This window comes from Hippoglossus hippoglossus, chromosome 17 (genome assembly GCF_009819705.1).
Source record: "Hippoglossus hippoglossus isolate fHipHip1 chromosome 17, fHipHip1.pri, whole genome shotgun sequence".
NCBI classification, from domain to species: Eukaryota; Metazoa; Chordata; class Actinopteri; order Pleuronectiformes; family Pleuronectidae; genus Hippoglossus; species Hippoglossus hippoglossus.
In genome coordinates, this window is record NC_047167.1 from 1,912,476 (window position 1) to 1,926,567 (window position 14,092).

Below are 14,092 nucleotides of genomic sequence, written 5' to 3' on the forward strand. Positions count from 1 at the left end.
AAACTCTCGGGTAACAGAATTCTCAGTAGCTCTGACTGTATCAAGTAACACATGTAGCTGGTGGCATGACGCTACTAATTAATGTTAATTCTGAGAGAAACTTAATGAAAGCAAAACCTGGCTGTTTGCTTAATGTGCTCTCTGTAAGCCAGTGTCTGCACTCAGCAAAAAACTGTACAAGGCAAAGCAGCACAAGTCCCTAATACGACTCTGTGGTGACGTCCACACTTATATGTTTTAGTGTAACAGCAAGCAAATTGCCCACTCCGCAGATGGTTGATCAGTTACAGAAAAACGAATACAAACAATGAGCAGCAATGGTGAAAAGAGAGAGCAGAGATTTCTTCTCTTGGGCCGATGACAAAGGTGGAACTGTTACTGAATGTGTTTAAATTCACAGCTGGTAGTTGAGTCATGACTGATAAAACCCAAATAGGAAGAGAACGTGGGTGTCACCAGAGTTTCCCAACTAGCAGTGGCTCCAAAAGCCTCCAGATTAGGGTCTGGAACACTGTGGTAGTATGGAGGTCAGACGCAAATGTAGCAAAAGTGATAGTTTTTCAAAGTAAAACATGGTACTGTGGACGTAGCCTGTGGTTGCAAGCGTCCTGTATGATTTTACAAAGACGGACAGGGTGGTGAGCTTTCTCTGGTTAAAATCATCCTGCTGATTGCTTCATGCCATCTGCAGGAGTCAGAATCTGCCATCATGTATGTCACAAGGTCGATTATCAACGTCATATTTTGTACGTCCTGAAAAAAAATATGTGCTTAAGTTCCAGCTGTTGTACATTACATTACATTTCATTTAGCTGACGCTTTTATCCAAAGCGACTTGCAATAAGTACATTCAACCATGAGGGTACAAAGCCAGAACAACAAGAATCAAGTAAGTACAATTTGCTTTAAAAAAGCCAAACTACAAAGTGCTACGTGTAAGTGCCATATAAGTGCAACATTGTTTCAGTGTGTCAGATTAATATCTATTCAACACTGTGCTCTTCAATTCAATGCAGGTGTAGCTGGGTGTGAAGATTGATGAGGTCACCACGCAAAAGGGACCAGTGTCCATCTTTTCAGGCAGCACAAAGTTCAACATATTCGAGAACTGTAACCCCAGGCTTTAGCTGGTCGAAAGGACAACCAATCTGGATGCCACCCGGGCCTGATGTAGTTGGTTTCATAAACCATACATTTCCCCTGTCTATAATGATACAGCATGTGTATTTTTCATATATGTGAAGTGATAAGGCTTTTACCTGAGCAGCCTTGGTCCTCTCACAGACGAAGGTTTCGTAAACAGTGGCGAAGGTGGGAGCGTTGTCGTTGATGTCCAGCAGGCGGATGTAGACGGGAACATGGCTGCTCTGACGGGGATTATCTGAAGGCAAACAGAGAAAAGGCTTTATGCTGAGGAAACCCATTCACACTGTGAGCTCCCCAGTATAACCTCAGCTGTTTTGTGTTTGTGTCTGCTGGTCAACCTCTGATGATGGATGAAGTTACAGTGTTAAGGCTGATTCATGCTCCCGCGCCGAGGCTACGCCGTAGGTACGCACTTAGCCTAAGCACAAAGCTGTGTGTGAGTCGTGCTGCAATTACACCACCCAAATGCTAGGGGTGGTAGAGTTTCTATGCTGGTGTTGAGTGTCTTCCAGTTTGTGGTCCGCTTATTTACAAACTCTCTGGCGTCTCCGTTTACTTCAGAACATTGGCGAGTGTTACTAATCAGATCGTGTTGGAGTTGGAGCTGATAGATGTTGAAGATAATTACCCTTTCCTAAAGAAATGCAATGATCCGTTTGTTCTGTGTTTGTTCCTTTAATTCAATAAAAAAATGGCGGTGTGTCTGCCGGAGATGCGATGTTACCAAGCGGACCAATCACTCTTCTGCGTCGCCTTGACGTGTAGTTCAATGTTTCGGGAGGTGCACGTCAGGGTACGGCGTAGGGCTCTGTGTAGGCTACACGTCTACGCGCAGGCTATATTGCAACCAAATGTTTTGTTTCACGTTTTCCCTGCTCTCCCTCCCGCTCACATGTTTTCTCAGTAACCTCAGTTATGTGAACATAAAAGAGGAAAAATTAAAACATGAAAGAGGAAATAAAAAAGGTTTCAAGATCAAATACATAAAAATGGCCATATTTCTTCAGCCCATGTCTGAGCCATTGGTTTCTAGAGTCCTGTAATTTTCACAGCGTGTCTCAGTTGACGCAGGGAAACCAATCAGGCTTCCATTTCACACTTGTGTCTGAGTGAAATTGTTTGTGGAAGCTGAGGTATTTGATGTTAATGAAACCTGAAACTGGTAAAAAAAAAAAGAAACCAAACAAAAACTAAACAAAAACGATTTTTTCGGGCTTCCTGCCATTATTTACTTTGTTATAGGCTTTCTCATTGATTACCACCAATTCATCAGTGTCCAACAGTGTCTTAATACTCAGCAGCACAGCGTGACTGAAAACAACAGGGCTTCTTCTGTCTCGACAGATGTTCTCTTTCTTTATATTGGCTGTGGAGGGATAATCAGGAGCAAGAAGTGTAAGTGACAGTGTCTCAAGGTCTCTCAGAGGTGTGACTGACTGATTATACCGTCGTATTTTTACCAGATATAAATAATACTTGCTGTTATGAATAGGAATCAGGAAATAATGAATCCCTCCTCATGGTGTCAGGAAAAGTAAGTGGGGCTCCTCACACCATTGAAAACTGACACTTTTCAATGATTTCATAAACAATTATTTCTGTAGAAATGACTCATTCTCAGGTCTGTAGATTATCCAATGTGACCAGGATATTGTTTTTTATATTATAATTTTTTTTAAACGTCATTTTCGGTTTGTCTGAGGAGCATCAATGAAATTCCATTACTTCCATTTTATTGGAGTGGTAGCAGGAATCCCAGAGGAGGCTATCTAAAAACCCCAAAGTGAAACTCTACTTGGCTCAATGAGATTTTGTTATTTGAGATGAACAGATGCTTTACTGTTTCCCACTCAGCCAGTCCTGGATGCTGTAATTAGTGTTACACCCCTTGTCACTGAGTTCCCTCCGTGACAAATGTGTCTGGCTTCCTTCATTTATACTCCACATCAACAAATCACATCATATCTACAACTCATCCTGCCCGTGCCGCACTTACTGAACTCAGTGGCAATGACTGAGATGTTATGCCAGGCAGTCTCCTCCCTGTCCAGGCGTTTGAGCAGGAACACAGACCCGTTCCCCGGATGGACGTTGAACAGGCGGTCCATGTCGGTGCGACGGTCGATGGAGTACCTGTAACAAACAAGACAGCGAGAGGGTAAGAAAGGGCTAAGTTAAGCCAGTGGGTGGGATGGACTGCAGTAACCTTTGTATCGGTGGAGCCCTACCAGGTGGTAACTGCAGGAAGGAGGATAATTGATTTCTCTCAATCTATGATGGAGGCAAGCGCATGACGATATAGGCAAAGCGAAAGAGATTTTCTGGGCTTTGAAGTTGCTGTAGATAAGGTTGAGCCTGTAAAGCTGTTTAAAACCATTTTCAGACATGACTTCGGGAGAAATGGGATCAGACTTTGTCCACAAGTTTGCTTTCACACATGAACAACGCAGCGGGACATTCTTCACTCAGATGCGTTCACAACAGGAACAAATTCTACGGAGGATTCAGGTGAGCCGGGTGCAGCAGACAGGGCAGGATGGAACGTCTTAATTCCGCTGAGGAGATCACTTGTTTTAGTTTAAAGCACATCGACACCGGCATCGGCCCTTAGCACCAAGAGCTCTCTTGAAATCTTTGTTTGTTTATGGCTCCGCTTTTTCATAAGGAGATATTTGTTTTGCCTTAGTTGATCCCCGTGGGAACTGTTAGGTTTCTCTGTACAATATGATAAGGTCTCAGTCTTACTCTGTGATGTACCTTTAGGTAAAATTGAAATGAATTAAACTGATATGAATCTCTATTAGTTAGAGTTTACATGGAGGCTCATGAACTTTGCCCAATAATGACATGTAAGTATCTTAATCAAACCATTTCTTCAATAACAACAGAGGAGGTTTTAAAACTTTCATTAACATGGCCAAATTGCCAGAGCAGCCAAAGAAGAACACGTTATATTTTGGTAAAGATCCACTAAAAAGGGGGGTTTGATCCTGGATTTTTTATAATCACTTTTCTTACATTGCGAGATCGGTCAGTTTCTCAGGAAATAATGTTTCAGACATTTATAGTGTTGAGATCTATGAGTTTGTACAATGTGGTGCAGATGATCAGATTACTTCCTTTTGCTTTTTCTTTTATAAGATTTTAACTCTTCTATAGGTGACACAAATTGAGGTGAAGTTGTGTTTTGAGAAAGTTGAAATTGTATCATCAAAGAGTGAAAACCCCACACTCGCCCTGAGGAGGAAAAGGGAGGAGTAGAAAAGAGAGAGACCCTGGAGGGAAATTACTGCAAGTTCCTCTCGAAAGTTTAGAAAAAAGTCTGAGCACAATGTGGTATCGGGTAAAATTTGCAAAGGCGCATATATGGTTGATATATTTAACATGAGGAGCTGAATTCTACAGTTATTACCATGATTGTCAAAAGATAAAATAATTGTCACAGTGATAACTTTACAGAACTGTAAAATACTTCCTCATAATAATACAAAGAGCTGAGCAGTGTTTAGTTTCTGTTAAAACTTCTAACTGTGGGATGTGTTGCTCACAGCAGACTCCCCGGTCTAAAATAGTACCTAGAAAAAAAAACTCGGCATCGCCCTTTAATCTGAAAGTGCCTTGAATTTCTGTAAGTGAAATCTAAAAAAAAAAAAAAAATGCAGCCGAGCTTGATGTTCTAACAGCTGGAATCATATAACTGTTGCGCTGTGAGTTGCAGCATTCTGTCCTCCCCCCTTCTTATTTAATCTCACTATAGCCTGTTCAAAACATCACAGCTACTTGAAAATCCCTGCCACTGACTGTGGACTGCTCTCAGAGCGTTCTCTATTTTTGAACTAGTTGCTGAATGCAGCTATTCACAGCTTCACAGCACTCCATAGATAATAGAACTGAGATGCCTTTGCCTCTGTCTTTTTCCGCCTGCCTGTCAAAGTGGCGGCAAACTGCTCTGTGAACAGGAACTTCACATTGGACTGGATCAAGGCTAGTTTCACAATCCACTCGAAAACATATCATCAAACAGCTATCAGCAGCTAATTGTGTACCATTCCATCTTAATTATTGTTTCCCATATGGAGATATATGAAAGAAAACATTGTCTGAGTACATCCAAGCTTGGTCATAATTAGGAAGCACTCAGCAGTAAAATAACAGTTCACTGACACAGTGTGAATAGATGATGTAGTCACATACGCAAATGCACAACACAGACATAATTGGAATTGGGTTTAAGTGTGTGTGTGTGTGTGTGTGTGTGTGTGTGTGTGTGTGTGTGTGTGTGTGTGTGTGTGTGTGTGTGTGTCCTCTTGTGACACATCATTTTAAGAGCACTCCATGGTCCCATGCTTGTTTTAATTGGAATATGTTCCTCATCACTTCATCTGCTTTGAATGTCGAGAAATAAAGACGGAGTTCCAGCCTGCAGCTTCCACTTCATTCTGCTGACATACATACATCATAATTACTTCCTTTTTTTACTCAACCTGCACCACACCACACCACACCACACCACACCACACCACACCACACCACACCACACCACACTACACTACACCACACCACACCACACTACACTACACCACACCACACCACACCACACTACCACACTACACTACACTGCACCACACCACACCACACTACACTACACTGCACCCCACCACACTACACTACACCACACCACACCACACCACACCACACCACACTACACTACACCACACCACACCACACTACACCACACCACACTACCACACCACACCACACCACACCACACTACACTACACTGCACCACACCACACCACACCACACTACACTACACCACACCACACCACACCACACCACACCACACCACACTACACTGCACCCCACCACACCACACTACACCACACCACACCACACTACACCACACCACACCACACCACACCACACTACACTGCACCCCACCACACCACACCACACCACACCACACCACACCACACTACACCACACCACACCACACCACACTACACCACACCACACCACACTACACTGCACCCCACCACACCACACTACACCACACCCCACCACACCACACTACACCACACCCCACCACACTACACTGCACCCCACCACACCACACTACACCACACCACACCACACTACACTACACCACACCACACCACACCACACCACACCACACTACACCACACCACACCACACTACACTGCACCCCACCACACCACACTACACCACACCACACCACACTACACTACACTGCACCCCACCACACTACACTACACTACACCCCACCACACTACACTACACTACACCCCACCCTACCACACTACACCACACTGGACCCCACCACAAAACACTACACTACACCACACCACACCCCACCACACTACACTACACTACACTACACTACACCACACCACACCACACCACACCACACTACACTACACTACACTACACTACACCACACCACACCACACCACACCACACCACACTACACTACACTACACTACACTACACTACACCACACCACACCACACCACACCACACTACACTGCACCCCACCACACTACACTACACTACACCACACTACACCCCACCACACTACACTAAACATAAAACGATGTAGGCTACTGCTCAGTGGTCACTGTGTTTCGCAGGACGACCTACTGTGGGCAGCCTCACTCACAGACTCACAAGTGCTTCAAGTTGTGTCACATTAATTATTTAAACCGTGGCGGCCTCATTCAAATTTATCGAGATTAAGTTTCATAATAATCAGAAATAGTTGAAGACTTCTCATATATGATCTAAGTAGGCGTTTGTTGTTTATTGTGTGCAGTGACACCACTCTCGCTAGCTTGTTTTCTTTCATAGACATGAACGTCTTTGTCTGTGCCCCTGTTGTCGTCGCTGTGTTGCCCATGTTGGCTAGTTGACAACATCTAGAACCTTTTAAATGCCTTTTGACACCAAATCCTTCATGTTGTGTCAACTGTCGTAAATACTTTGCTACTCCGCTCTGCTGCTGCATGGACACTTTCAGTTTCACACAGCCACTGTTCAGTTATGGACAACTTATGGTGTCAAAACAACATAGTGAAGACATCATTTATGTATGTCGCTATATGTTCTCTTCTTTTGCTGCTGGGTCAGTGAGTTTTGGTCATAGAAAGATAATAAAGGCTGTGGTTGGAATCACTGGAGTCTGGGCTTTTACATGATAGCTTGTGTTGTTAGCATTGAGTAGCATGATGTTACTGGCTTTGTGGACAAGTCAAGTTTTTTCCACATGCTGATGTAGTTGCTTGGTGTTTTAATTGTGTGCACTATCCAACTCTATGATTATTTAATCCTCACCCCCCTCTTTATTTACACTGCTCCATTTTCTAGATCCATATTTTTTTTATAGCTGTGTCCTATTACTTTTTCTTTTTGGCAACAGCACAAATTGCCTTCAGAGATCAGGAAAGTTTCAACTTATCTTAACAGTCTTGTAACTCCTGATCAATACCCGCAGCAGCAGAGCAAATTACTGAGGGCCTTAGGCTTTTTATTTTGTAAACATCGGAAAATTCCCAGGACGCGCTGATGCCATTTGAGAAATGGACAATTACTAACAGGAGAGCCACAGAGCTCAAACTACCCTAATGCCAAGCATCAATAATGAACAGAGCTGCAGTGAGGCAGCTGCGTTTGAATACAGCCTGTAGGTGCAGGTCTCTGTTGTGTATATACTCAGCAGTTTTTACACACAGCTGTATAGTCCAGAGACAGCTTGGTTTATAATCTTAACAGTGATCACTGTACCTCCTATCTTTTAGCCTGCCCCACATTTCTCCTCTGTTTACACAGTTTTCACACTCTTATCAGAACCCTTGTAGGCCTTTAGAGAATCCAAGACCATTTGAAGTAAAACTTTATCCAACTCCAGTGTAGTTTAGCTGAGATTTCTAAAAAAGAAGAGGAGAAAGCACAGATATGTAAACTTTCAAATATGATAGCCCTGCGCTGCGGAAATGGTCTTCCACGTTTCAGTGATACACGGCCTTAACTGAGACGAAGTGATGTGCAGATGTACTCTTAATTATTTCTGTTACTGAGATGGATAATAACAAGGAGGTTTGCAGGTTTTTCCCGCCTCCCCTCGATATCTATTCTCTCCCCTCTTTTCAACCCACCAATTTGAAGTGGAAATTCTCTCAGGTGTCTGAGTGGGTTCTACTGACGGCTGCAGCGGCAGGCTGAGACCCGGTAGAGGCAGGACCGACCAAACATACAAACCTGACTTGCTAACTGTTTGTTGCCTACCAGCTATTGGCAGATAAAATGGAGCTGTTCATTCAAAAGCTAATGGAGGCTCCTCTGTTCAAATGTGTAGCTCTTGTGTTTGATTTCCTGCTGTTGTTGGAAAGTGTGACCATGATCTGGAACAGTGACAATACAGCTTTAAGCAAATACACTTGATTTGATTGGCTATCAGCTTCCCATCTGGAGTACAGTATGAGTTATTTACTGAGCAGATATTCAAAGACTGACATTTATTTTCAGTTGGATCTTAAAATGGATAAATACATAATTCACGTTTCTGTTGTAAAATGTGGTTACAACAGAAACGTCCCATCCGAACTAAGTACCACTTCATGGATTCACCTCATCTGTCCAGATTCCTCTACCTCCTGATGTTGATTGCAAGGCAATCCCAGGACAGAGAAAGCATCACCCGCCTAGTACTCTGCCTAGTTAGAATAAGAATATCAGAGTAAGCCAATCAGAGTCGGAGTAGGATGGGTCATATCTGTTTTTGTCTTCCAGTTAAAAAATATCACCTGCCCTTTAACCGAACTCCTGATTAACCGAACGCATTAAAAAACACAACTAAATTCAGCCTCTAAAGAAATTCAAACATGAAGCGAACTACTAAACAAAAAATTCAGCAGACGTTTCATAACGTTCTGCTTCCTCTGTGCTGCTCGCCAGCAGCTCGGGTGCAGATGGTAGTTTAGCAGTACGCCGATACGCGCTCCGTCCCCCAGCCCCGTCAGAGAGGATGCTGATGGCGACAGAGATTCTACCTCTTGTACAACAATTTAAAGTGAAGACGTCAACCACGGTGAGTAACTTTTTAAAGGCAGAACCTTGTTAATTATGATAATAACATGAAGTGAAGTTATGTATTTCATCATATTTGTAATATTTGCAAACTGTAATATTTATACGATAATATTTCCAAACTGCCCAAAGATAAATAGTGTTAATTTCTGTAATGGTGGCCCACTCTGGTCTGCTGCAAATCAACTGATCCATAGGAGAGTTTACAAAAGAAACTACTGGCCAATAAACAACTGACTTGACTCAAAATGCATCATCATATGGCTGCATCACCCTGGAGTCTGTGGGCCAGTATTGATGCAAAATCTGCATCTGCATCAGAAATTAAGTAACAATTTGCCCATTTCTGATTGAACTAAATATGCAAGCGTACATGTCACTGTTTATATCCTTTGTTGGATGGGCTGATTAAAAAAAAGAAGAAAATATACCCACTTCTCCAGGCACCGCTACACCACTGCACTTGGTCAAAACAAAACCAGCAAATGTCTTATAATGCGACCAACCTGCTGAAGGCTACATCTAATCTGCAGTCAAGGGAATGTGCAGTGAGACTGCAAATGTCTTAGAAAAATCCAAAGGAAAGCACATCTAAAAGTCAATGAGGCATGAAAAAAACATGATAAAGCTAAAATAAAGTTCAGTGAGGTTTGGCCTTACTTGACCATGCTGCGAGCTCCATCGGGGTCCATGGCGCTGACCGAGCCCACGGCCACGCCCACCTCAGCATCTTCCTTGAGCTCCATCAGATAGCTGGCCTTGTCGAACAGTGGCGGCTCGTCCACGTCCTCCACGCCAATTCGAACCGTGGCCATGTCTTTGGAGCCTGCGGACATGAAGCGAGGGTCCACCTGGGTGTTCTGGACCTGGATCTCTACAGTGTATGATGGCTTCTTCTCAAAGTCCAGAGGCTGCAGAGGCAAAGAGAGGAACACCGCAAACACAGGAGGGTTGTAAGAGGACTGTTTACAGCAATAGGAAGTAACAGTAACATCATCACTGGAAGGCAGAGTTGAATCTGAACCTCCTGTCTATATATTATAGACAGGCTTGATTGCCAAGAGCTGCCACAAATAATTCTGAATAGAAAAATAATAATATAACTGGCCACAGAAACCTTCTGGACACGTGGGAACAACAGAACAATTTGAACATAAAACACTGACATATTATTACTGTTGTAATAAGTAACGTGCCAACATGCTGATGACGATACAGAACTGTGCCTGATTCTCTGTGGGCTCATCACCACGAGAGACACCTTTCATATTACTTAGTTATTTGATCCATTGCTATGAAAATGTTAATTAGTGTGATTTTTAATGTTTATAGCCATTCTGGACCTGTTTTAACGAGTGTGATATCATAATAAAACATGTTAAATAATGAACCAGACTAGACTGAAAAAGACTGAATTGTTATTATATTATTTTTTGCTTATATAGGAGAATAGTTTAAAAACTATTTGATTCAATATATGATCTAAATTGATATCTGAAAAGTTGAGCGTCAGAGGCAGGATTTATGGAATGTAAGAGCACATCTCTTGTCGTGTGGGGGCTACAGTCTGTCTGAGTGATAAAAGAATGGGAACAGCACATGTGGTTACAGTGGAAAATATAACATTATTAAAATTGTGATGAAAGCAGCCGACAGATTCAATCTGATGACAAATGGTAATAGTTTTTCAAAAGTGCAAATTATGTTGGTGAAATCTGCTCCTTGACATCGACTGTGGCAACGCGGCATGGTTGTTGTTTCAAACAAGAACAAAGCTTCAGATTCACTCGAACAGCTCGACATGCACTGCCTCTGCTTCCTTGAAGAAATCCTGGATATTGTTCTCATCTCGCATCCTGCTGACAGAACATCATTACTTCTTTGTTAAAGCCTGCAGACTTTCTGAGGTTGTGTCAGCAAGAGGAACAAAAGAATTTCTAAATATCAATTGTGAGTGCACATCAGTAAACACACTCTTTGTGAGGACACTGCGAATCATTTTCAAAACTCAGCAGCATAAAAAGCTCCAGTCCGGTGCATTAGTGCCTGCTGCACAGGGTTGCGGAGGTAAAGATGAAGAAGTTTAATTTGGTTTCTTTCATCTGTCAAGCATGCCGGGGCTTTGCATATTTAACAGTACATGTAAAACAGACTACGTGGGCAGGATCCGTATGAGTAGAAACTGTGGGATCTGCTGAATCACTCCTTTAGAATTAATTTGATTCCACCAATGCCGTGAGAAAAATATCAAGATAATTAAAAGCCTGCCTTATTTGAACACGAGCATCAGAAAAGCAGCAGATTTATCTATAATCAACAATAGATGCACACTAGTGAGTTTTCATTCCGCTCCATTCCGTGTGTCTGAAGTTTATTCAGCTTTGTATTTTACTTGCTTTTACAAAGATCTAACACAACAGGGGGTCCCAAACTTTTCAGCCCCCAACCAAAATACGAAAAGAGGAAAAGAGCCATGCAAACATTTTATTAATTTATTATTTATACTGATTTAATATAGGACTGTGTGTATGTGTGCATGTGTGTGTGTGTATGCTTCGAAGCTTCCTTTTGTTCAAATCAGTACTTAAATGCTACATTGATGTTTTTTTATTATTATTATCAAAATTTGCACATACTACAAAAATCCAGCCCATGAAATAATAAACACAAATAATTCAGCAATTATTAATTATGCACAACATAAATTATTATTAGTTGTTCTCTAACTGAGACATTTTTAATCTTAGGGAGAGCTTTATGGTTTTCAGCTTTCATCTAAAGGTAACAGCATTGACACTGGGACACTAACATGACAGACTTTGCCACATATGCCAAAGGAAACTGGGATATGATGGTGTTATTCATTCACAATTATCTTTCACTCGCCCCGCCCCACTTAATCAGCTGACTGTTGAATGTTTATGGTAATCCAATGGAATTGGTTTTTCTATAGACTTTCATGTGCATGACAATGCATTTTGTTCATTCTTCAATTGGTCTCACCTGATTGAAATGTCTTTTGTACCTTACACTCAAAAGTAATCTAAAAACCTGGTTTTCAGATAAGTGCTACAAATGCGATTAGTGGTCTGGGACCACATTTTGGTCATGCTCCCTCTCACCTTGCTGACAGTGATCACTCCCTCCTGGGTGAATTTGTCAGTGGAGATCTCAAACATGTCCATGCCGTCTCCACTGACGATGGTGAAATACATCTCTGCGTTTTTCCCGGTGTCTCTGTCAGTGGCTTGAATTCTCCCCACTGGGATGCCAGATTTCGATGACTCGGGAACTCTGAATTGGTAAATACCTGAAAACACAGAAAACAGCCCTGAAGGTCAGCTGTATGGTGTCTGCACCATCATGTACATCCATGTGAGGAGACTAAGGTTCACTTCAATCTTTATGTCAGTGACATGTCACAGTTTAAATTTCTTTTTTGCCTAATGTTGACCTGTTATGGTGTGTGAGTTATGACAACACTGTAATTCACATCAAAGTCAAGTGTTTTTTTCTGTGTGGGTTGAAATGTCAATCAATCAATGCATTCACAGTAAGGAGTTACCTTGATTTATCACTCCCATATTAATGTTAGTAGTTAAGTATTATGGCCGCAGAAGAATTAGCCCACTGGGTGATTTAATGCGTTGTCACTGTATGCTATAGAAATTGTTCTCATTAAATGTGCAGAACTGCATTTAGACAAAAGTGTGTTTTTTGGGTCCAAAATCAAAAGTGTCTTTATTTTACCATCCTGCATCAAAGTCTGTGTGACAGTGTGGATCATATACAATTCTTTAAAGCCCCCATGAAATAAAAAAAAAAAATAATAACTTTACAAATATATGTTCCCTTATTGTGAAACAGTTATAACAGTTTGACGACTCTGCCCTCATTAGCATTTATTCACTTTGTGTCAAATGATAAAGATTTCTCTAATTTTGTATTGCCTCCTCGTGACTATAAGTTCTGCCAGTTAGCGGCCAGTGCACAAGGACCTACGCTGTCCAATTCATTTGTTAAGTCTGCAGGCATTAGCAAAGTTAGTGGTGAGAAGTCGTCGACAACAGAGAGCAGGCCATCGTCAATTCATAAGACACTATGTAAAATGTGGACACATTGTTTGTATCTGTAAATGTATGAACAATTAAAAGCTTGAAAGTGTATAGTGAAGAATTGTCCATCATGACACTAATGACTGATAGAGCGGGTCCACACACATGCTGTGTTCATTTTCATATTTTGTGGCTTCTGAGCTGAATAGCAAGCTGTCAGTATAATCTGTAAAATGTGATTCTGTTAGTACACTCATCCACTTCATGTATAGAGGTAGGGGAAGCGGAGCTATCTACACTATCCATTGAGCCATATCAGATAGATGGGCAATATTTAATATATAAATTCAAAATGCAACTTTACAGCTGCTGCTCCTAAGCAGGATGTGCTCAGAATACACATTTCATCAGGGGAGATGGAAAAACACTGCCACATCTGCAGCTGCCAGCATCCTGAATCTCTGTCAAAGGTCGTTTCATAGCCTTCATAACACGTGAATGTGAACTTCTAAATCGGGCTGGCCGTCCAGCTGAATGTCCACAGTGGGAAACTAATGTACTGCAATATGGACTCATGAAAACTGTGTTTCACATCAGTCACTGCGTTTATGGGCACAACATTTCTGGTCTTTGCCCCTACTATGCTTCATATATGGCTAATGGAAGTGAACATTCTACTATATTCGATTTATTGCGCAGGGAGCCATTTGAGATATTATTTTTGTGAAAAGACTTTCACCGGTGGTGGACTTGCGCGACCATGCAAACAAGGCCACTCTCTTTCATTC

The 14,092-nt window shown here is 41.9% G+C and overlaps 1 protein-coding gene across 4 annotated transcripts in view; it reads right to left on the minus strand.

Annotated features, from left to right (window-relative positions):
• cdh6 (cadherin 6) overlaps positions 1-14,092 on the minus strand; it is an 80,823-nt gene that overhangs the window by 14,682 nt on the left and 52,049 nt on the right. For all 4 annotated transcript variants that reach the window (XR_004616710.1, XM_034613111.1, XM_034613110.1 and 1 more), the window contains exons 6-9: positions 12,372-12,559; positions 9,910-10,160; positions 3,143-3,279; positions 1,260-1,381 (exon numbers count right to left, since the gene is read on the minus strand). Coding sequence is in view for 3 of the 4 variants with exons in the window: in XM_034613111.1 (XP_034469002.1) it covers positions 1,260-1,381; positions 3,143-3,279; positions 9,910-10,160; positions 12,372-12,559 (698 nt within the window). In the remaining variant the exon portion in view is untranslated. The remainder of the gene's footprint in view (positions 1-1,259; positions 1,382-3,142; positions 3,280-9,909; positions 10,161-12,371; positions 12,560-14,092) is intronic.